This window comes from Lepisma saccharinum, chromosome 16, assembly GCF_977018435.1.
Source record: "Lepisma saccharinum chromosome 16, izLepSacc3.1, whole genome shotgun sequence".
NCBI lineage: Eukaryota > Metazoa > Arthropoda > Insecta > Zygentoma > Lepismatidae > Lepisma > Lepisma saccharinum.
Window position 1 is genome coordinate 63,730,001 of NC_139244.1, and position 21,888 is coordinate 63,751,888.

The 21,888-nt window shown below is 39.3% G+C and overlaps 1 protein-coding gene across 1 annotated transcript; it reads right to left on the bottom strand.

Annotated features, from left to right (window-relative positions):
• Positions 1–1,517: 1,517 nt before the first annotated feature.
• Positions 1,518–21,888, bottom strand: LOC146000118 (uncharacterized). Its single transcript, XM_083137466.1, has 2 exons — positions 21,660–21,888; positions 1,518–2,271 (listed from the first exon to the last, which is right to left on the bottom strand). Exons 1-2 carry the CDS (start codon positions 21,747–21,749, stop codon positions 1,585–1,587), a joined length of 777 nt encoding a protein of 258 aa, XP_082993592.1. The 5' UTR covers positions 21,750–21,888; the 3' UTR covers positions 1,518–1,584.

Genomic DNA, 21,888 nt, shown 5'->3' on the forward strand with positions numbered 1-21,888 from the left:
CACAAGCTATACTTATAGAAATATTAGGGACGTCTAAACTGACAGTAGCGCCACCTTCTATGTAACGACGAAAAGGGGAATAGCCTAGGATCGCCAACAGCAAGCGCTGCCTATGGCCCAATGCGTCTAATAAATGAGCGCAACCGTAAGTGCTTCGGGGCTTCTAATTGGACACAGCGCCACCGGGGGACGGACAACCGCAAAAGCTGACGACTTTCTCCTCCTCAGAGGTATTAAATCAAATTTTGATCACTAGGATCAATAAGGATACATTTCTGAATTCATTTGCTCACTTATTAACTTTCCTAATTGTTTCATATGTGAGCATTATCTTATTTGCTATTTACAACATTTTATTCACTCCTTCTATAATTTTTATACTCTTCCTTTATGTATTTTGCATTTACTATAATATATATAACCACTCTTCTCCGCTCCTAGTTTCTACAATTTACTCTACTCCTCTTTATATGGCGTGCTGTCATCTATCGTCGCTCTCGGGAAACATTTCTTCCTTGCATTTCTCATTGTCTCGTCGGATCTGGCACGTGACACAATAAAGATAACACGTGGATTTGGCCTACTTTCTAACATTGTTTTTTCATTGCAAGGCATAGCTTTAAGGATTGGATTGGGACAGCAGTGATGAAACAAAATTGTGATGTTTATAGTGCATCATTTAAAGATGAGATTTTGCAGATACGTCGATAAATTACGCATCGTTACAAAGCATGAGGTAAAGAATTACTTGAATAAGAAAATTATGCAATTTTAAAGAAAATCCAGCCATTCTGCTTCCGAATACAGCCGAAGCTCAACCGAGCTCAAATCGTAGCCAATGAAAGTGACCTTGCTGATGGGGATGATGGGAGATAGAATTCTCACGTGACTTCAGCGGCACCGCCAATTGGCTGCAGTTTCGGATCGGAAGCTGGGTGGGAGCATTCGCTTTATTCGATTCCTTACTACAGTTATTCTTTACCTTATCTTCTGCAAGGTATGCGTAATATATCGACGTATTCTCTGAAATCTCAACTTTACATGATGTACGATACACACCACTATTTTATTTAATAACTGTTGTCACAATCCTTAAAGATACCCCATGTAATGAAAAATACAATGCTAAATAATAGGCCAAAACCACGTGTTTCCTTGTTTTGACTCAAATGTGCTCAGTGACGTCACACTAATGTGATCCATTCCTTAAGAACTCATCTCTATAGGAGTCTGAAAGCGTACATGTGTGTGCGTGTGTGTGTGTAAAACTTGACCATCAATAACAAGATATTTTAATGAGGTTTTCTCTGGAAATCAACCAGTCGATTTTCGGATAGGCTTCCGAGCTTTCGAGAGCTAACGTCACTCATCTTCGGGATTGACATCAATTCAATTCCTGAAGATGAGAGTGACGTTAGCTCTCGAAAGCTCGGAAGCCTATCCGAAAATGACCTAGAAAAAACCTCTTCATCATTCATCGCCAGGAAAGCTTCAAGAATTATTATGAAATACTTTAATATTTATTACATTTCTACAGATCAGTACACAACAATATAGAGATATTTATAAACAACAGCGAGGCTCTTACACAATATCGCCCATTTCAGGCACCAAAAGACAGGTAAACCTTGTGAAACACCACGTGATCTCCCGCAACAAAGCTTTGTCCGAGCACTGCCATATCTTCTCCAGCTGCTCCCTGGCGATGTCCCTCGGAGGTACCTTTAGGCCCACGTCCTCCACTTGCATGCAGACGACGAACACCGACTTCGTCCTCCTTCTCATCTTCATGAACGACGCCAGCGCCGACACAGGCAGGGACCGCAAGTCGTCCACGCCACCTACCACCACGTCGTTGTCGCTTAGGGAAAATATGCTCTTCTGCATGGTTGCTTGGTTCGCTCTGTTGCCGCAGCATTCGCAAGAGTGGGTGCACAGAATACTCCTCAAGCCAATCAGCCGCTTGGTGGCCTGTGCCACGGAGCAGGATATATTCTGGCCAGTGTTAGAGATGCCTTTCGGGACCAGAAGCAGGATGACGGACGGTTGGGTGGACTTGAGATCGGCGAAGGAGAGAATCGCCTTGGACAGTGTGCTCCACGTGTGCTGCACCTGAGACGGGTAGCACAGTTTCAGTTTATGGATTTCCATGTCTACCGAAGCTTGTGACGGGCTCGCCGTGTAATAACATCGCAAAATTGCATAACCAATGGAAGCCGCCAGAATGACTACGCCGTAAGCGGACGGAAAGTATTTTGACCCGGGTTTGCACTGAAAAATAACGAAAAAATACGAGATCAATTGTGAAAATTGTGATGCCATACTCAGAGGTTGGATTCAGGTCAGTACCCATGGGGTCATGCAAAATTTTACTTTGAACGTATAAGAACCTACAAGAATTACGTTGACGGTTTTTCAAATTTTGCATGAATTTCGATTTTGTCCTTGTGCAAATGAATAGGTTGTTTCCGGATAGAGGTAGGCTCTAGAAGTCTGCAGTCTGCAATATTGGTCTATTTTAGTTCTATAACCATTGATGCAAGGCTATCAGACGTTCCGATTTAGTCGGGATAGTCCATTCCTTTTAATCCATGGCCCGACCTTTTCGCCTCGGCTCGGTGACAAATGTTTCACATAATTAGAATAGAGGAGAATTTTCTATACTCTTACATTGTGACTGCAATACAAAAATAACCATATAAGGGGCATTTAGCTCTCCACCCGTACCGCAAGGTCTGTGATCCCTTTTAGCCACCACTGAGCAGGATAAAAAAACTTTGTTTTCTTTCTCCGGGTTTTCTGCAACTCAGAGGCGTATATTCGGAACTATCTAGGCTATCTGCGAAGCCCAGACTAAGTTAATAAAATACACAAAAAATATCTATCAGAAAATGTGCATAAAAAGATGAACCTGATTTCTTAGAGGAGTTGGAAACATTGCCTGCTTTCTCTGAATTCGCGAGTCGGCTGGCCCATTGCCGGCGGGCAACTCCACGGGGGTCACAGTGTTCAAGCTTGACAGGACCCCGATCAATGTTGCAAACCAATTTTTCCCAGCATGTAATTTCCCCATGATCGGGGAATTGTGGAGCCAAACTGTTACAGGAGAGAGAACAGGGTTGCATATGGCAGGGGGAATACCCTCTGAACTTCCTCAACAGTCTGGGTCAATGTTGCAAACCAATTTTTCCCAGCATGTAATTTTCCCAGGAATGGGGAATTTTGAAGCCAAATTATCGCATCAAGGGGGAAGTGTGTCACATGCAGGGACAAGAACATCATTGAACGCTTGCAGAGGAGTTGAAAAAGAGGTCGTTGACCTTCAAACAACTAGAGGTACAGTGGGGAGTAGAAACTTGTTGGCTGAGCGGGAATGGTTTATGAGTGCATCTAAAAATTACCGAAATGAAGGACCAGTTCTAGTCTAGATCGCGTCGAATGGTCTTGGTGCGTGGAATTTATTTAGAGGCAGCGTGTGAATACAGTAGTGAGTGGATTGTATTTTTGTGAATTATATGTGCTGTGTGTTGTGTAGTGAACTGAAATGAGGGACATAATTAACAAGCTGTCTATTCGGCTTACGAATGACGATAAGCTCCAAATCGTTGTGGATTTTTCTTGTATGTCCACTTTATGAACAGATAAGCTAATGGGGATCGGACCTACAGTTAAAGTGGTATCTAAACCATCATGTATCGAACCCGGGACCCCTTAGTTTCAAGGCAACGACGTTACCACTGTGCCAACAAGGAGTACCCGAACATAAAATCGTGAAAATAGGTAGGTTGAAATTTTATTTTTGTTCTCGTTTGTAGGCCTACATAATATTTCACAATATGGGCCTCTTATTTACGCAAATAAGAATGAAATTCTTGAAATCCCTTCCTTACTGTCAGTGTAGATATCCATGTTTTATTTGTGAGGTGTATATTTTTAATCAGAGTCACATCACTTCAACCCGCCACCCCAAATGAGTTAAAATAACAAAAACACCCCCAACAGCAAATTTTTGCCCATTCGAACACTATGATATGGTGTGATAGCCCAGGTTCTTAATCCAGTATACGCCACGGCTGCAACTGATGTCGATTCTGCCATTCAATGGCTTAGGGTTAATTAATATAAAAAACCCACTTCACAACAGAATTGTTGCTAGATTTTCGGGTCAAGAATTTTGCCTGAAGTACTTTTAACATATATTGTTATTTGTCCAAAACACTCAAGAAATTAAGTACATTATTATTTACGAAATTCTGTCGATCGGAAATTGCTTTACTGCAACTTTTTTATTTTCTACTTGTAATTGTCTTGAACATAAATACACAGTAGTGTGACCGTACATCAGACAACTTTCACAGTGTGCAGAAGACATCAAGGTCAAAAAATTCGATCCTAGGAGCATGGCGCCGAACGATCTAAATGAAAAAATATATAAAAGAGAGCACAATATAGACTATTAGAAGAAAAACATTCACAAACAACCCAAGCTCTAATAAATGCCATGGCGCCCCATAATATTTGTTGTGCTATATTAAATTAATATTGTTTTCAGCTTACAAAGAATTAGATCTAAAAATTTTCTTGCTCGCTTTCCTCGCAATTTTATTGTTTTCTGTAATGCATTGCAAATTGCCACAGAGAGAAGTTATAACTACTAAGTAATGCAGACTCTTGCTGCTAAACAGTTTTCTGTTAAATGCATGAACACCATTGTTTGGAGGAAAAGGAGCGCGGAACATTTCAGAGATAATTTATTTATTCCCTATGGTGTGCCCATGTTGCTGCGTTATATATATGTGTGTGTGTGTGTGTGTATACACACACCCATGAATGTAATAAAACTAATAAAACTAAAACCAGTGATATAAAGTGAGGTTTTTCTTTCCCGACTGAACTTTTATCAAGGCTTTTGTCCCCCTGATCATAGGCGTCCGCCTGTGCTGGCAATCCTTTTTCCAAGGTGACTGTGTTAGCCACTACGCTTAGGAGAGGCCCGAGTCTCTTGCAGCAGCTGATTATGCATTTGAAGAATAATGACGTTGGATAAGAATTTCTATACTTTCGTAGAAATGGCCTTTGCGTGTGCAGCACTGACGATTTGTTGGTACTGAATATAGGAGAGCTCCCACGTGCTCAAGTGATTGCGCTCTCGTCTTTCGTGCTAGAGGTCCCAGGTTCGATCTCTGGTGGAAGCTCAAAAATTTCTGCCTCAGCATCGTTAGGACAATTGGGAGCTACCTGAGATCAATATGGTAGCGAACTCTGGTCTCGAAACCAAAAGGGACTCGTGCTGTTCACGCGTAAAGCGGCCCATACATAGCCATAAGATTACGTCGAAGTTATAAAATTTTGCACGCAACGTAGAAATCCGACAGTATTTGGGAAGCTGCGGATGGTACGCACCGTAATTTTAGTAAAGATTGGCTGGGCACAATTGGTCATGATAGAAACAGGTTAGTCTTAGGAGGAACCACATTGGTGTGTTCCAAACGGACGTCTGCCATACTGAATTCAACTCGAAATTTTTAAATGGGGAGGTAGTGATGTGATATGACACTGTTTTCTCACACCTGGAAAATTATATATGTGTTACAATCATGTAGTCATAACTTTTTCCTGATTAAAGATAGGTTGAAGAAACCTTCACCACTGCATTTCTCGAGAAATTCTAGCCTAATTTGATTCTAGTCTGACTGCCATGCGCGAGACATGGGCGTGCCTTTGCAAATAAATGACAGAAATAAAAATACATATATTATTACCAGAACTTGGATTTTTATGTAGATAAAACATGTTAAATATATAGAAAAATCGCTGAAATATGTACAAAATATGTAAATATACTGCAGCATGCAAAAATATGTGCTGATATTAAAATATCTAATATGCATATTATTCCTCATTTTTTCTTTTTTAAGTTCCTGGCAGTAAAAAATGTAATGATACTAAATTAATTTCTCAATATTATTATATTTTAAGAAGTTATCTTGAAATAATGAAATTATAATGTGCTAAACTACATTGAAAAATTCATTATCGAAGAACATTGTTTGATTCATTGAGTTGGTATTTTTAGTTCACTTTATGCACAATAAAGCTAATCGGACTGGACCTACAGTTCAGTGTGTGATCCGAACCACTATGTGCTTCCACCGGGTATCAAACCCGGAACCCCTTGAAATTGATAATGCGAATGACAACAGTCACACTATTTCAAGAATCAGCAGCAGTGAAGAACAAAGTTATCTTGAATGTGTGTTTTGAAGCTTAAATTACATGAAGTGAAAGTATGTAATTACGCCTACATAAAAATGTAGGCCCCAATTATTACATTATTTTTGTTCAGTTTAAGGTACGTAGTATACGAGTTTCAAATAATTCACAGCAAATTTCTGTTTTAATCGAAAACTCGAATATTTTTTAGTGAAGCGCTCTACGACGCCAGGGGGCTTTGGTTCGAATCCCGGCCTGGGCATGGGTGTTCTTTGTGAATGTTTCTTCATCAATTTCTGTATATGTTTTTATCCTTATCTTCACGATTACCAAAAAGTGGCAGGATAGGGAAGACGTAATGAACCAACTTCAGGAAATAACGCTCGGCCGACAAACGACTTTTCTTTAAACATAGAAGATGATTGAAAGGAAAGTTCATTAAAGCGGAGAACGCTTTCGCCTTGGAATCAAGGGTCTGGGATTCTATTCCCGGTGGAGGCACATTGCACAGTAATTTGTGACACACTTTAAACGCTAGGTCCAAAATCAGATTAGCCTATCTGTGCAAAAAGTGCACTTAAAACAAACTTTAAACCAAAGTTTCCTTTAAGGTATTAATAAGGCAAGATATAGTAGAATTCCTTCTAATGACGATAAAATTTACCCGCTACTAACGAACATAAATTATCTATAATTCTACTGTATATATTTATATATTCCTATTTTTCAATGCCTTTTGCAACTACATATCCTAGTACATTTTTGCTTTTAACTCTGCTTATGTAGAAATAAATTCAGAGAGGAGTTTATGTCGAAACACTCGGAAGCTACTAAATGGAAGGAAAAGGACTTTCTGGTATTTTTGCTTACATATTTAGCTAATTAATTCATTTTAAATGTAATCAAATATAAGTAAAAAGCCCAATACATTTGGAAAAAATGAGACATGAGATTATAAACCACATTTTTTCAAGTAAATCACTGTGTTTTGAATTATATGCAAGATTTTTCAAGTGTATATGCAAGAAGTTTTTATTCTACTTACAGATGGGTTTCATGTGACGTCAGAATTCGCACCGAGGCCATGTTTGCGGCCGAGTTGTTTGTATTCTGCAAGGAAATACCCACCACGTAGGAGTGGGATCGATTCTCTTTCCACATAACGTTCGTTATACCTGCTCTAACTGTACGTTTGTTGTTAGAACTGTGTAAAATTTCGGTAACATTGCATACAATTAAGGACAATGTTGTGCCATCTGGAAATGGCGGTAATTTTTCGTGTTCAAGCTCTTTTTGCAGTCGACACAAAAAGATATGAAGAAAAGTCAAAGTTTTGCGGTGTAGATCCGTGTGTACTGGACGATAACGAAATGAAACCTTTGGCCAACTCTAGTTCACGTTTGTTTAATGACTTGACCCAGCTACCTGGAATCAGTTCGTTTTCGTATTTATCAGTGGTTCGGATTCTGCTTGAAATATTTACATCCAGTACAGATTTACTGATATTTTCAAGGGTCTGCCATTATCCTCTGTTTCCCTTTAAGGTTTGTTTAAGCGCTGTAACTTAAAATGTTGAGTTGCACAAAAACCGTAATTTGACTCCTGGTTTTAAAAATTTTGGATATGCTGGCCTCCTTGGCGGAATGGTTAACACAACGCGCTACGATGCCAGGGGTCCCGGGTTGGAATCCCGGCCTGAGCATGGGTGTTCTTTGTGAGTTTCCCTTAATCAATTTCATCATACCATCACTCAGCCTTGTCTCCACGATTAGCCAAAACTGGCAGAAAAGCGAAGTAAAATAAACCAAATCAATCAATTAGTGTTGCCCACGGGACGAGACGGGACAGGCTTTTAAAAATTCGAGACGAGACGAGATTGATCATGTGTCCCGAGACAAACGAATATTTTCGAGACGAGACAGCATTTCACAGCATTTCCACGAGACGAGACAGGCCAAAGTCTCGTCTCGTGGGCAACACTACAATCAATCAATTTGGGATACTCTGATGTATCATTAATATGTTTTAATCAAGCAGTGCTTTTTTTTCTGACAGTACGCAAAGCGTACTACCGGTACCTTTTCTCATGGATCGGCTAAAAATTACAAATAGTTTGTGTTACATTACGAAATATAAATAATCAAGTATAAAGGTAAAATTATCAAGATGAATTAAACTTTGAAGATTATCATTTTAACTTCAAATTTATCTGAAGTATCAGCACCTTTCTACCAAACAAAAACAAAGAAACACTACTTGCAAGTATGATTAAACACACCAGCTTGATCCATTTGTACTAAAGGTCCCAGAGAAAGGTGATATATGAACTTCATTCCATAGTCTGTAATATTTGCTTTGTTCATTAATTTTGGCACAATATATTCTCGCCAATCTTCTGATCAACAATTATCAAGTTCCGCGACTGGAAATTGGAGGATAGACGTGACTTTCTGTTAAACAACCGAATACTGCACAATGTACCATCGTGAACAAGGGTCAAATCTCCCACCCGCCCGCTTGAATTCCGTATACTTACAAGATCCGGCCGTAATCATGGCTGCTCGATCCCACAATGCAACAGTTTGTGACGTAGGTGAAACACACCTATTATCACCTACTCTCCCAATTTGTTCCCTGTGTATTTCTGACAGACAAGACACATGTTAATTATTATTGTAATTGTGATACTTCACTCTAATTTCTTGTGAAGTCTGAAAGAATTATTGCCTTGGGAATGCCAGCGTTCATTGTCAACTTCTAAAGTTTCTATTTCTGATAAATTAAAGGTCTTCAGGGACAACAGGGTCGGGTTGAAGCTTCACCCCCTAAGTAGTATAATTGATGCTATAACAAGCACCACTTATAAGTGTAGAAAAGAAGAGGTTATTTGATTGAACAACCCGATTTGCCTACACTTAAAACAATGCCAAGAGGGGCTTATACCCCAATTCTTCAAGTGTGATATGCTCTGAATTTTTAAGAATTTTGAATTCTAGTGTAGAAATGATGAACCCCCCCTCAGACAGATTTGCCTACACTTAAAACTATGCCAAGTTCCCATATCATCTTATTGTTTATAGTGTGTTTTTCTGTCAAAATCCCAGGAATCTTGAATTCTAGTGTAGAAAAGATGAGCCCCCCCTCAGATTGATTTCACCATGTGTACAAAGGCTGAATCTCTCAGTTTGTTGTCTATAAGCTTGTCAAAAATATGCCCCCCTTGACATTGTATTGGCTATACTTGAAATTAAGCGAAAAATATTTATATTTTCATGCAAGCAAAACTTCCCGATCAATACAATAGGACAAGAGCGGGCATGCATAATTAATTGCTTGCATGTTCTTTCTAATCTTTTGATCAGTCCCATGTCTCGGCCAGCAATAAATCATGCACGCCTGGGAGATTATATCTGCTGGCATGCAAGACATATAATCTACACTGTGCTCTTTCATCTTTCAGAGAAAATTGCCATGCCAGTAGATATAATCTCCAATTTACTGGAAGAGCACAGAACTTCACTCTTGCATGCCCGAGCCAATTCAAGTTTTGCCTTCTTCTGATAATATATACCGAGAGAGAGTTACAAGAATATTTATTGCACATTTCAAAGTCCCACTTTGAATTGTATTTGAGCTTCCCTGCAATAGGCAGAAGTGCTATAAAAGCTTCCCTGCAATGCAGTAGTGCTGTAAGAGCTTCCCTGCAATAGGCAGAAGTGCTGTAAGAGCTTTTCTGCAATAGGCAGAAGTGCTGTAAGAGCTTCCCTGCAATAGGCAGAAGTGCTGTTAAATTTAGGTAAGTAATATATATAAAAGCTTCCCTGCAATGCAGAAGTGCTGTAAGAGCTTCCCTGCAATAGGCAGAAGTGCTGTAAGAGCTTCCCTGCAATAGGCAGAAGTGCTGTTAAATGTAGGTAAGTAATATATATAAAAGCTTCCCTGCAATGCAGAAGTGCTGTATGAGCTTCCCTGCAATAGGCAGAAGTGCTGTAAGAGCTTCCCTGCAATAGGCAGAAGTGCTGTAGACATAGTTCCATGGCTTATATCAAGAGGCCCCCAGGTTTCAAACCTGGTAGAGTGTATAGGCCTCCCTGACGGCAAAGTGTTGGTATTATTGTCTTGTAATCAAGGGGATTCTGTGTTTGAGTCGGCTCTCTAGAATTGCTCTGTGACTCTCTCATTTCTTACATCATAAACATATGATTTTTCACCTATGAGAATAACACTACATATGGTGTCATCAGGTAATGCCTCATGGAATTCACAGATAATTTTAATATTTGTCCTGTCATTAACCACAACTTGTTTTCTTTTTGAAGTGTTGATTACAAACATGGGTCTCTGTGCTTTGAATTCATCTGGTGTGTAATACATGTCAGTATTGCCAGTAGTGACCCTTTTGTATGATGTAAATGCCTCATATAATTTAAGGAAATCATCCTTGGACATGTCTAAATTATAATTTTCTCTAGGAAATACCTCATTTCTGCCATTTTTAAGATATATGTTCTTGATGTTGCAGCTATCAAATTTACTTGAATTTTTTTCCTGATTATTGTGTCTTCCAGTCTGAAACAGTACCACCACAAAATCCGGCATGTCATATTGTATACTGGAGAATGAATTTGTAGCATCAAACTCATAATAGGTACCAGATGCAGGCTTCTGTACACATTGATATGTATAAAATTGTAGAGGAATCTGTGGATTTTTTAGGATATCAGCTTTGTATTTAAGAGCATAACTGGCTTCATATTCAACAACCGGGATTCTTAGCTCCATAGTCTGAATAATGCATTTGCCCTCATCAGGTAGGGTATTAGGCAGAGCTTCCCCTGTAGAGTTTAATGTACTGTACCTCATCAACGCATTATTATCATTGGCAGCTCTTCTAAATGTAATTCTTAAACCACCCTTCCACATAATATCTTTGTAATCTGAGAAGAATCCTGGCAACAGGCGCATGGGGAACAGCACTGTGTGGTTCTTAGATAATATCTTATCACCAGCCTCAAATCCACCTATTTTGTAGTAAGGAAGCCTCGGTTTTGGATAATTTTAATGTGGCCAAAGCTGTGGAGGTAATGCCGGGATAATCCACTCTGTTTATAACAACACCATGTTTTCTGATCTCAATTTCAGAGAACAGATGTGGCACAAAATTGTCCACCAATCTTATATTTGAATTTGCCGGATAATCTGTACCATCGAGCTTTACAACATCAAATTTGATGTATAGATCTACTCTGTGGGGTGTATAAAGCCATCCCCTACATCAAGATCAACCTCAATCTCTGTGTTGGGTTGATTTAAATTTGCAAAGGTCCTCCTGTTTGGGGGGAATGATTGTAGCTCATAACTCTCAATATTTTCCATTTTTTTGTATGTATTTTTATTTAAATATTAATCTCTATGATTGCAGTTGATTTTGCTGGAGCCACAACAACTGCTATCATAGAGATTAATATTTAAATAAAAAATACATACAAAAAAAATGGAAAATATTGAGAGTTATGAGCTACAATCATTCCCCCCCAAACAGGAGGACCTTTGCAAATTTAAATCAACCCAACACAGAGATTGAGGTTGATCTTGATGTAGGGGATGGCTTTATACACCCCACAGAGTAGATCTATACATCAAATTTGATGTTGTAAAGCTCGATGGTACAGATATCCGGCAAATTCAAATATAAGATTGGTGGACAATTTTGTGCCACATCTGTTCTCTGAAATTGAGATCAGAAAACATGGTGTTGTTATAAACAGAGTGGATTATCCCGGCATTACCTCCACAGCTTTGGCCACATTAAAATTATCCAAAACCGAGGCTTCTTACTACAAAATAGGTGGATTTGAGGCTGGTGATAAGATATTATCTAAGAACCACACAGTGCTGTTCCCCATGCGCCTGTTGCCCAGGATTCTTCTCAGATTACAAAGATATTATGTGGAAGGGTGGTTTAAGAATTACATTTAGAAGAGCTGCCAATGATAATAATGCGTTGATGAGGTACAGTACATTAAACTCTACAGGACAGGGGAAGCTCTGCCTAATACCCTACCTGATGAGGGCAAATGCATTATTCAGACTATGGAGCTAAGAATCCCGGTTGTTGAATATGAAGCCAGTTATGCTCTTAAATACAAAGCTGATATCCTAAAAAATCCACAGATTCCTCTACAATTTTATACATATCAATGTGTACAGAAGCCTGCATCTGGTACCTATTATGAGTTTGATGCTACAAATTCATTCTCCAGTATACAATATGACATGCCGGATTTGTGGTGGTACTGTTTCAGACTGGAAGACACAATAATCAGGAAAAAAATTCAAGTAAATTTGATAGCTGCAACATCAAGAACATATATCTTAAAAATGGCAGAAATGAGGTATTTCCTAGAGAAAATTATAATTTAGACATGTCAAGGATGATTTCCTTAAATATATGAGGCATTTACATCATACAAAAGGGTCACTACTGGCAATACTGACATGTATTACACACCAGATGAATTCAAAGCACAGAGACCCATGTTTGTAATCAACACTTCAAAAGGAAACAAGTTGTGGTTAATGACAGGACAAACATTAAAATTATCTGTGAATTCCATGAGGCATTACCTGATGACACTATATGTAGTGTTATTCTTATAGGGGAAAAATCATATGTTTATGATGTAAGAAATGAGAGAGTCACAGAGCAATTCTAGAAAGTCTCTGCATATTACATTGTCTTAGTATTAGATATATGAGTTGAGGCTGGTGTCCAATTAAAATATTGATCATATTCCAGGTAACATATTAACAAATTGGGGCAGATATAAACCTGACTCTAAATATGAGTTAATTACAACAAACAAGCAAAATGTGTCAAATATCAAACCTGTATGAGGAGCAATGCAACTACACATCTGTACTCCTCAGCCACTCTCACAATACTAACTGATATGTAATGCAATAGCTCTTGCATCATAATTTGTTGCATAATATTGGATAATAATTTGTTGCACAACATGATGCAAGAGCTATTGCATTACATGTGTGTTTGTGTATGTGTGTGTGTGTGTGAGGGGGGTATGTATGTGGGTGGGTGTGGGTGAGGGTGGCTTAATTTTAAGTGTAGCAAAAACAATATCAAGAGGGGCATATTTTTAACAAGCTTATGGACAACAATCTCACAGATGTGGCTTTTGTAAGTGTAGGCAAATCAATCTGAGGGGCCTCATCATTTCACAGGAAATTCCCGAGGGCATTTTTACAAAAATCTTGGATTAGACAGAGTACCACACTTGAGCAATAAGCTCATATGCTCATCTTGAGCTAGTTTTAAGTGTAGCCAAATCTGCCTGAGGGGGCTCATCATTTCTCGAGTTTATAATAGCATATTTTATACTACTCCCCTACAGTGCTCCAGGTGTTTTGATTGAGCGCGGATGAGGAATGAGAGTCCCTTCGTTCTTGTGATCTCATCCAGACAAGTTTTACTTGAACAATGCCAGCAAAGAACAGAAATTATGAAGAAAAAAATCGCGGCTAGTCATATGTAGATATTGATATAATTAATCAATACAACAATTATTTATTTTTCACTGACATAATTTGTAAAATTGCTAAGGAGTTTTCCAGCAAAGTGGAAATATGGCCGGTCTGGGAAAGAAGGCCTAATAATATAGTCACATCAAATTTTGTATATTTACTAAACTATACTCTATCCCCGGAATCTGTGGAGCAAGGCCGCAAGAAGATGACAAGCGTGACACTTGATTTCCTAGTACATTTCCCCACCTTCCATGGCCGAACTAAGAACAGGAATGTGGAAGCTGAATTTTTATCATAACCGTGTCGAAAGTGGATATATATTTAGACTCCTTTAGGTTGACCAGACGTCCTATTTTATCCGGACATGTCCTCCTTTTTAGGTGTCTGTCCGGCGTCCGGGAGGATTTTTTAGAATTCTGTAAATGTCATCCTTTTCTGGAAAGAGCATAGCATCGACCATAGCAAATGTGCTGCATAGAGAATGCTTCCACACATAACGATCATCATATCACTTGGAATGCGTTAAGTATTCAAGCAATGCTTACCTGTCATCTGGGAGCCGAACACGATCACATAGGCACTAAAAACCTCTCAAATAGGCACAAAAATGATGAAAATAGGCACTTAAAAAGGAACTATATACTAAAAAGTGCACGAAAAAGACACCCTAAAATTAAAAAAATATATATTAAAATGGGTAATGAATGTGAACTTATTTCAATTTTCTTTTTACAATATACAGTTATACTGTATTAGCACTTCAGTTTATACATAAAAGTGGCTAACGATTTACAAACTATTAATACTCTTGATCGAAATTCACATTTGTGGGGAATCGTCAGTTAAAGTAATTCTCACAATAAGAGCTTGTGCTAACGACTGTGAGGATTTGAACAAACGATGAAATAAACAATTTGCGTCATTGTGACAAAAAATGTAAACAGCGTTCGAATTGAGAGCCTCAAATCTGGCGAATACCAGATAACATCAACAAAGCCTTCTTCAATGTAGCGAAAGCCAAAGGCACGTATTAAAAACCTGAAGCATGCAAAAATTACAGAATAGCAGTTTTTTGGCACGATTAAGGGAAATAGATACTAACCCTCGAAATAGGCATTTATAGGCACTATAAAAATGCGTTTTCGTACTAGAAATACCATGAAACGAACTTTAAACATTAAAGTCTGTGTTTTACTACAAATAAATAAAATAGGCAAAATTCCACACCCTAGTCATTATTCGTTGCTTCGCCCTTTGAGAGTGCAGGAATGCACACAATCTGTAAAAGTAAAATGCTCCCCTGTGCTTTGAACCACGCCATGAAGACGTATAGAGGGTGTGGAGTTTGGGCCCCACACTTCCTTGATCGCGGCCGATGGCGGCGGTGATGTGATCAGCACCAAGCCCCTGGCCGCCTGTACCCCCCAGAGTTTCCTCCAGGTATCCACTTTATACGACGCTGGGTGAGCGTCGTAGCCGCTTGAACAGGTAGAAAAAATCCCGGATCTCCTCCGCCGGGGATAGAACGTCTCTCTCGCATGGTAGTCACCAGTGGCGTACGCAAGGGGGGGTTACGGGGTTTAACCCCCCCTTTGAGCTTTTGAAATATTATGAAAAATGCTGTGGAAAAAATAAAAATGACCAATTTATCACTGTCAATGACCTGCGGCAGTACTACTCCTACTAATAATAATAATATTATAATAGTTTGAATTATTATTCCCATGCGGCACGGAGAAAAGCACAGCATTCTAAACACGCGTCTTTAAGAGTGAATGCCTTGAAAATAAACACGAATTCTTGAAAATAATATATGAGGGCAACTATGATTTTAAAGAGCAAAAAAGTTGTTTTGTATCTCGGCTGCAACAATGTTCAATGATCATGTATTTTTGTGTGTGAACAATGAGCATTAACTAAAGAAAGTTCTTGGTTCGTTGAACTTGGCTAATGTATAGACAATGGCTAGGCCGACAAGAATAACTCAGTCACCAGTCCGCCTTCCCGCAGCACGTTTGAATTTCTGAATTCAAACGACAATAAGCTTAACTATTGTAAACTGTTTTGTTGGTAACAACAGTAAGACAATCCAGATGTGAATTTCGGGGATATTTATGCGGCGACAAAGCCGGAAAAACTCCAACCAATTCCGGGAATCGAATCCGGATCTCCCGCATGGTTGTCAGATGCCCTACTGACCAGACCCCCGCAGCTTCTTGGATGAGTTCCGTACTTTCATTATTTCAATTTATTTTAATATATTTTCTTCTTTTTATGGATTTTCTTCACACTTAAAATGTCTCATCTCGTTGATTAGACAATTATTTCGTAAGAAAGAAAAAATGCTGTAGAATTTGTTAAAAATCGAATTACTAGAAATTAATTTCGTTTTATTGCTTTCATAAAATACTATATGTATGTAGATCTCTACTACTTAACACTAGTAGTGGTATTAGTAGTATTATTAGTAGTAATTCAACTAATTAATTATAAGTATTATTAATTAATTATGAGAATTTTTATTTAATTAAAGTATAATAAAACAATGGTAATGTGAATTTGGAGAAAGTTTTAGATATAACCCCCCCTGATGAAATCCTGCGTACGCTACTGGTAGTCATACACCCTAACGACTGAGTCTGTACAGTTCCTTTTCAATTGATTGATTTGGTTTATTTTACTTTGCTTTTCATCCACTTTTGGCTAATCGCGAAGATGGGTATGACCGATGATATGACGATTTTGATGAAGGGACACTCACAAAGAACACCCATACCAGGCCCGGATTAGTATCCGGGACCCCTGGCGTTGTGACGCGGTGTGCTAACCACTCCGCCACGAGTTATACATAGGAGATACAGAAACGCGTAGTGAGAATTTTGATTATTAAGTAATATTTACTTTCATGAAATGACGAATCGAAAGTGTAAATTCAACAATGATCTTGCAAGATAATATCCGTCTTTTATAAGGTTGGAAGAAACGAATAAGAGGTAAGTGTAACGTGGCTGTTACTTTCCCCTGCTGTTCAAAGAGTGCTAGAAATGTTCCTGGTATTAAAATCATATTTCTTGAAACAATCTAAATTACCTAAAATTTTAATTCGGTTTTTGGAATTAAGTTAAAAATAAATCTTACTTGTTACATTTGTATTCACTTGTGGAGATATTTCATTCCAATATCCAAGAATTAGAAAAGGGGTAAAATAATGTGCTTCAAATATAGATATTCTTTATCATTTGTATAACAGATTAGGAGATTGCTTTCTTTGTCACGTAACGTAGAATACTTTGCGGATTTGCACGGTTGTATATGCGCGCCATTAGTCAATAGAAAACTACCTCAATGGGCTGTTTTGCCATGGAATTTAATTTCTTAGATGACCTATATAAGTTTTAGAATGAGGAAAATGAGGGACACAAAGAAATTCCTTGCTTGCGGATCATGCGGGAAAACAATTCAAGAGTAGTGTTTCAAAGTGTGAGCTAAATTTACTGAAGAACTATTTTGCACTATTTATCATCAAAGTGAAATTTCCAGTGTAATATCCAGACGAATTTGCCGGGGCCACGTAGACGTTTGCGGGGGCCCAATGTCCCTTTGTCCCTCCCTAACGACGTCCCTGACAGCAAATAACGTTGCCACTTCTACTTGTGTGAAGAAGTTGGAAGAACCATCTTGCGTACGTTAGAAACACTTCTTGCCAATTAACAAACCCAATGTACGAATTATTATTTTGACTGATGAAAAATGAAATAAATGGACTGTCACTCTTGCCACGTGAGAATTTTAACTTAAATATAGTTGGTTCCCAGTGTAACGCAGTTACTTTACGAAAGTTAAATTTTACCTTGAAAATATGTAACTTGGGGAAAGGGCTAATTTGGCAATTTTCCAACTCGGTGTCTTCTCTACATGTTAAAGTGAAATTTTGTTCAATCGCCCAAGGCAAGGAAGCTATGCTCCGTTGTACGCTAAATTTAAAATATTTATGCTTTATTGCAGATTGTCATTTCTAATTGGACGGGAGGACTTCAGTAGTTTGGCTGGATTGTAAAATAAGATTAATGATAATTCAATTCCATAATTTATTTGTTGTAATAATATAAATATCTGAAGACTTATAATACGTTCCAGAAACATAACTAAAACACATGCAAGCCTACATATGTTCATTCTATTACAATTTTAAACACACTTTCCTTTAAATAACATTGTGCAGTACGTACGTTTTATGTAGTTTTGGGTTACAACTAATCATAAAATTGAATGAAAGGTAATCTTAAGCCACCACGGTGTTCGTATGTCTGCCTGCCTATTTGTCTGTCCGATGGTCCGTCCATGTGAAGTATCAGTATGTCACATACGACCAGAGTTATACAAATTAAATTTGGTTGACTCAAAGAACTGCTACTGAATGCAACGGAAATTAACTTCATGTCTAGTTGTAGGAGACAAAAATGTATCTACAATCAATATCACGAAAACTAGAAAATGTTATGTTCTAGATTTTTTCCAAAGTTGGAAGAACTAGCAAATATTCATTTAAAACGACATTTAGCTTTCGAATTGGCCCATCCATATGCCAGTAAATTAATCGAACGTTGACAAACGTTTCTTTTTCATGTTGCGAAATCTTTGAAAATATTGAATATGCAATATGAATTTTCCCCAACCTTATGCAATTTATAAACACACACACACACAGTTCATCCAATTGATAACGCCAGTTTTACGTTTGTTCATCTGAAAGCAGTGTTTGTACGTTTCATAAGAAAGGTTAATGTAGTCAAATTAAGCCCCTTTTCGCAGTGAGCTAGATTTCATGCTAGATCGATTGTGTTTGTTACAACCTGTCCTGTTTCCCGCGCTAGCGATCGCCCGACAGTTTCGGTGCCAATGAGAAACGAGGAAAAAGTCGTCTGCTGGGCAGCGAGGAGCGAATGGACGTAGACGCTGTTTTGTTTGTGTCTTCTTGAAGAAGCTTGTATTGTAAGCGTGGTGCTGATTAGTGTGCGTTTTAAAATATCCAGGATGGAGTTTATTCTGGTGATATTTGCTTGTGTCCTTTTTGTGTTTAGTGTCATCTTAGCTGAACATTCAGGAAGGGGAATTGTGTATATTTGTGCATTTCCGCGTATTTTATTCACAGCCTGGCTTCGGCTTTCCCCAGCACGGAGTTCACGCGGTCTGCAGCTGCAATGCCGCGTGGTTTCTGCCAGAAAAGCCAGCGTTCAGCAAGTGCGGGAAGCGGGACAAGTTGTAACAAACGCGGTATAGGAACCGGTCTAGAAATAGTTGTCTTTCGATTCGCTGGAAATCTGCGTTCGGCAACTGAACCGTGTTCTATTTCGCTACTGGCTTCTTGCCTCGATGCTAGAAACAATCATTCAGAAACTAATGAATGTTATTCAACTTGACGTCACCACGCAGTGTACTCTGGGAAGAAATCGGGCAAACAGATTTGCCTGTGTTAAGGGCATGAGAGAGGGTTTCCGCGAGGCTCTCGTCTCTGCGGCGGCTGCGAGCACTGTTGCCAACTTAGCTCTTTTTGGGCCAGATCCGACTCTTTCGTGCACTCGTTTGACTGTGAACTGGGGCTCCCTCTCCCTGCCTGACTATGGTGCTATCATTGCCTCCGACCCACTTAAACCAACGTTTGCCATAAATATAATTTTTGCACGTGATATTGCTATATTACCCCCCCCCCCTTACCTCCCCAGCTACTTTCTATAGCGCCGTGGCTGACATAAAAATAACATAATATTGTAATCCGGCAATGCTTTGTTTTCGATTTCATACGGTGGATCAGTGACGGCCGGCGGCAACTATGATGGGTAGTGCCAACGTGATCAAGAAATCGGAAAGAAAGAAACTCCGCAATGCTCACCTCCCGCTCCCTCCTTGAGGTTTCACCACTGTCCAAAATGTTTATCCTCGTTTGGTAACGTTGAAAACAATGTGTGTTTAAGTAATAACGCACTAATCCGGTTCATCTTCACTCACTATCCTATCTTTATACACTACAGGACACTTCCCTAAAAACACAACAATTACAAGAGGAAGGGAAAAACAAATCCTCTCACCTTCTCCTCCCCCATGCACACGTATTCCAACTGCACGTCGAAAATATCTTTGTTGTGAAAATAAATTGTCGAAATGCCGAAGGAAACTCGCATCATCATAGGATTTTTTACTTCTATATTTTTAAAAAGTCTGGATGGCCCTCTAGGCGCATCTATTTATTATCAAGATGTTCATTTAACTTTGGAAAAATACTAGGTTCGTTTCTCCGAAAGTAGGCAGAAATTACTTCCCCAACGGGTCATACAAATCAGTCGTATTTAGCCACTTATCTCTGAAGGTGGCAACTGTGCCAACATTGCGAAAGTTCACTCGCCGTGCCAGGCGAAAACGGGCACGGCTGGTGTCTTATGGGCTAACCCCGCCCCCTGCCACTTTGTTCTCGGCTCATGGTGGAAATGTTCCCCGCTGGGACTTCTTCAACCCTCTGCACGTGTGTCAACTTTGTTAGACCAGCTCTTGGGCGGCTCGGACCGCTGCCTCGCGAGGGTACAAAACAGCTGGCGATGCAGTGAAGAGATTGGGGCGGTCGTCACGTCAGCTTGACCTATTACAAGATTCGAATCTCCTTGTCTGTAAACTATCAATGTATTAATTTAACAATACTTGGGCGAGGTATGCGTTTCTTCTGAGGGTAGTGCCATGGCACGGCGGCTCTACCCCTTGAGCCGCCGCTGCGGTGAATTATTGAGATTGGCGATGCGGCCAAATCTAGACGGTGAAAACTAAGAATAAGTTGTCATCACTTTAGAGTTAATGGTAATTGCAGCACCTCTCCCCCTCCCCCACTTGATACCTAGCATTGCCCTAGGAGACACTTTATCGAGCCTTCTTGAAAGTCAGTTTCATGTACATTTAAGGTAACATTTAGCTCTTGGATTGACATAAAGAAACATGCCATACCCCATTTGACTTACCAACGCATATAGTTATATTGTGTATTTATTAGTTCACTTCAACATGCGCATCTCTTGTAGCGCGCACATCTAATCGAAATCCCAACTCTGTCCATACACTCAGACTCCGAGCATATCCATATGAACTGTGGCAATGGCACCCCTTAATTTGGCCTTCAAATCATCAAGATCAATTACAGGAGAGATGTACACTGTGTCTTTGACATAGCGTGGTGTAATGTCCAGGGGTGTAATGTCAAGGGATCTAGGAGGCCAATCCAACGTGCCGGACATTTCCTGTCCATGGTATCCGTCACGTATAATGCCCAGCGTGGTGGTGCACCATCTTATTCAATACTTGACAAAAACTTTAGGCGTTGGTGAATCACCTACAATTAAGTATATTTCTCTTTGTCAATTACAAGCTCTGATTTTTCTTTTCATGAACGCCTTTTATATTCTTGTGCTAAACTTACTTTTAATTAATCCCCATCCTAAAACGTACTTACAGAGTTACCATCTAAACGCACGGCCATGAAGATAGGGAGACTGGGCAGAATTGCGCTGGTGCCACATACGGAAAAAGCAAAGCGAGAGCGTGTCAAAAGTCGCTGGTTCCCGCGCACTGTGTGGCAACGTCAACCGGGCTGCGTTTCCTAGTTCGAGCGTCAGACCGAGCTCTCACCGGAACACTTTTGTGTCATCCCTGACCTTTCGGGAAAATACTGTCAGTTTGTACAGGTATTACATGGATTACAAAGACCAACTCTACAACGAGATCTTTCACTCTCTTAAACCTCCGAACACACGGGGTCTCGCTCCTGCGTTGCAACAGCGCGAACATCTGCCATCCACCTAATTCATGGCCATGCGTTTAGATTGAAAATTCTGGATAAAACCTTGATTTTATCACATGCTTACCTGCACATTATTATTATTCCTTGGCTGTACGCAACGATGATGCACAGAACAGTTTTCTGGAGCAGGACAGGTCCTGGGGTTTTTGGCCATTTTACTTCAAATATTTACGTACTTCCGTTGATGCATGGCCTCAAGAATTCTTTCAAAAAATCCTTGTAAAAGGTCAATTCTAAATGGATTTTAGATTAGTTTTTCTTTACATTTCTCTCCTCAAAAATTTAGACACCTA